Source organism: Sinohyriopsis cumingii, chromosome 18 (assembly GCF_028554795.1).
Source record: "Sinohyriopsis cumingii isolate HCF-2022 chromosome 18, ASM2855479v2, whole genome shotgun sequence".
Lineage (NCBI taxonomy): Eukaryota > Metazoa > Mollusca > Bivalvia > Unionida > Unionidae > Sinohyriopsis > Sinohyriopsis cumingii.
The window spans coordinates 33155770-33158751 of NC_142978.1; the positions used below are offsets into that span (position 1 = coordinate 33155770).

Here is a 2982-nt window from a genome sequence, read left to right on the forward strand (position 1 = left end):
CATTTTCCCGTCTTTCTGGTCCATTTTCATGTCCCACTTGTAGACGGCGTTCTTTCCAAGCGCGGAATAATAAAGACAATCACTGACTCCGTACGCCATACCATCTCCTTGAGATGCCTTACTTCCCATGGATTTCACATCATCGTAAAAATCCGCCCGATTGATCGGATGTTGCGTCAGAATACTTGTTGAAACCCTATATAAGTTTATTCCGGCAACGGAACTATAGTAAAGGTACTTGAAATCAGCGGACATAGCAATTCCGTTAATTCCAGTTGGAACTTGCAGCACTTGTCCAGAGATGTTTATGCTTGCATAGTCAGGATCCACGCCCATGTTTTGATGGTCTATGGTGTAGGAGATATTCAGTAAATAATCGTAAATAACCAACTTGTAATCCAGCGTGTCCGATATGAAAGCATAGCGCGCAGAGCCACTGGAATAACCCAAAACAATATCATTGAGATAGAACAACCCACCGCCAACAGTTTTTTTTGGAAACACGTATCTATGCACTTCCTCTCCCCTTTCAAGGTCAATTATCACGAGCTTTGCTGCGCATGCGTCCAGTGGACGTACCATCGACGAATCATGTGGAACAAATCCAGTATCTACTACCCACATCCATCCTGTTTCTGTGTCAATTTCCATACTCTGCACGAGCTGAAGTGCGTGACAGTCCCCAAGTTTCTGCATGTCCCAGCTTGGAAATGGCCGTAGCAGGTGCGTCTCTGAAGTTAAGTTATTTACATCTTCCACAACGACATTCAACGTTGAGGGCACGCCGGATTTAAGACGTGGGATTGTTGCATACACTTTTCCTTTGTAAATTTTTATCCCATTTATAGCGCTGTTCTTGGGTATATATTTCCCGTTTTGAACGTACTGTTCTTTCATGGAAGCATTCGGCCACTCGTATTCCATGGTTTTCCACTTGTATACAATAGTTGCGCTCTCATATGGACCTTCAGTTGCAGCCTGGTTGTGTAAACCATGTGCCTGTGGTTTAAAACCATTCATTAATAAACACACTAGAATGACACAGGCAATGAACGTACACATCTTGAATGTATCCACCCTCGTGGTCTGTATATATTCAACTTTGCTAAGTGCCTAGGTAGTTTTGTTCGCTCTTTGTATACGGGCAAACCACTACTCGTCTGTCCCAGAAAGGTAGGACTTTTTTCTTCTTCTCTGCGTTAAATGGATAGTTATCGGCCACTAAACTGTAAAACCTGTTTCCTCTGAGGTATAAATGGGCGGAGCATAGTTACATAATGCCCTCATTTCGCTTAGATTTACAGGTGACTGACCGAATTATTTTGTATTCATTTCAAGCGAGTGGGTATACAATTAGGCAGCCGCAGTGTGTGTGTGTATGTGTGTGAGAGAGAGAGAGAGAGAGAGAGAGAGAGAGAGAGAGTTAATGGCCCATAGGCACAGCCTTGGGTATATAGTGCCGTAAGTACAAAAGCTAGTTGTCAGAAATGGAAACGTAAGTCTATGCATTGCCTAACATCTCTAGAAAGACAATCCCTCCTAGCCAAAAGTAAATATCCACAACGACAATGGCCAAACACAAACCCTGAACATATTGCATGTATTCCTCAACGACATAAAAGAAAGAAGATAAAATGGCCAACATGGATAAAGCCCTTTTATGTGCCTACTGTTTAAACAGTCCATGAATGCCATACTAGAATGGATCTTTTTGAAAGGAAATTATTACTGACAGACTGTTTTTCTAATCTAAGGTGAAGTCCTCCGTAAATAATTAAATTTAATATCTGATTTCATACAATATATAAGGGCATACAAGCACATTTCACATGTATGTATGTATGTATGTATGTATGTATGTATGTATGTATGTATGTATGTATGTGTAGGGGGTATGCGGATAGAACCACAGATACGGGTTAAAAGGAATATAGCTTCTTTCAATGCTCCTCAGCCACCCTACTGTATAAAAAGAGTGCCATGTGTATTTTTTGTGGCATTGAGACCCTACTTTGTCAAAGTAAAATAAAATTACAATCTCTTATCATCAGTGACAATAAATGCAGGATGCAGGTCAGAAGCACTATTAAAAACATGTACACTTCAAGATCTTGACTACGGCGAAAGTGCCGCAATCGCATCATCATTTTTTTAATTTATTTTTTTGGGGTTTGAAGCAATTTTTTAGCACATGATGGGCTATACATGGCAGCCAGTATATTTGGCGGAGGAAGAACCCTGAAGAAAAAAAACCCGTGAAGAACCACCAACCCAATGGAGGATATTCGCAAGCTGTCTCAAATACCACTCTGACTAACCCTAAGCTCGAACTGACGCTGACGTTGGTGAGATGTGCGAGTGATTTGTGTAGCTAAGCGCCTTGGACCATAGTCTGGTTCCCTGATTAGCATGCTCCGTGGCGTACGTTGCACTCCATTATAGCGGAGTGCTACTCAGGGAGCATGCTAAGCAGGGAACCAGATTACCTGGACCACTCCGCCACTTGGGGCCCCAAAAGAGCGGAGGGGACAAGGGAAAAAACCACTCGAAATGTAGTCTCTGCATCTAATATAGGGGCATGAGAACAGTTCTCGACGACTCAGGGCATAATATTAACCATGTAACTGTAAAGAAAACTTGCTCTAGAAAACGTTCCGATTGTTTTGCGCTCGTTATTAGCTGGGCGGGGGCGGGGAGGGGGCGGGGGGTGGGGGTGGAGGCGACTGGATATTTGATAGATGCTGTATTTTACAGAAAGAAATTACACTTGGGTATTTCAGAGTAATGGAACTTTGATCTATAGTGTATGCCTCACTAACTTTTAGCTATTTTTCTTCTCAAGTTCCTGTTCATTGCTGGGTCATCAAATATAAAAGGACGCGTCTCTGTAGGTACCCATGCCTTAACAGACAATGTCACTGGCCTAAGTTTCACGTGTCACTAACTTAGGTTACATTTGTTGTTTTGGTTAATGAATTCATA

At 42.2% G+C, this 2982-nt stretch overlaps 1 protein-coding gene across 1 annotated transcript in view; it reads right to left on the bottom strand.

Moving 5' to 3' along the window:
• Positions 1–1243, bottom strand: part of LOC149776343 (protein yellow-like) — a 1756-nt gene extending 513 nt beyond the window's left edge. The window contains exon 1 of the mRNA XM_089942864.1: positions 1–1243. This exon is cut by the window's left edge and continues 513 nt beyond it. Within this exon, the coding sequence (XP_089798990.1) occupies positions 1–1062 (1062 nt within the window). The 5' untranslated portion in view covers positions 1063–1243.
• Positions 1244–2982: the final 1739 nt, after the last annotated feature.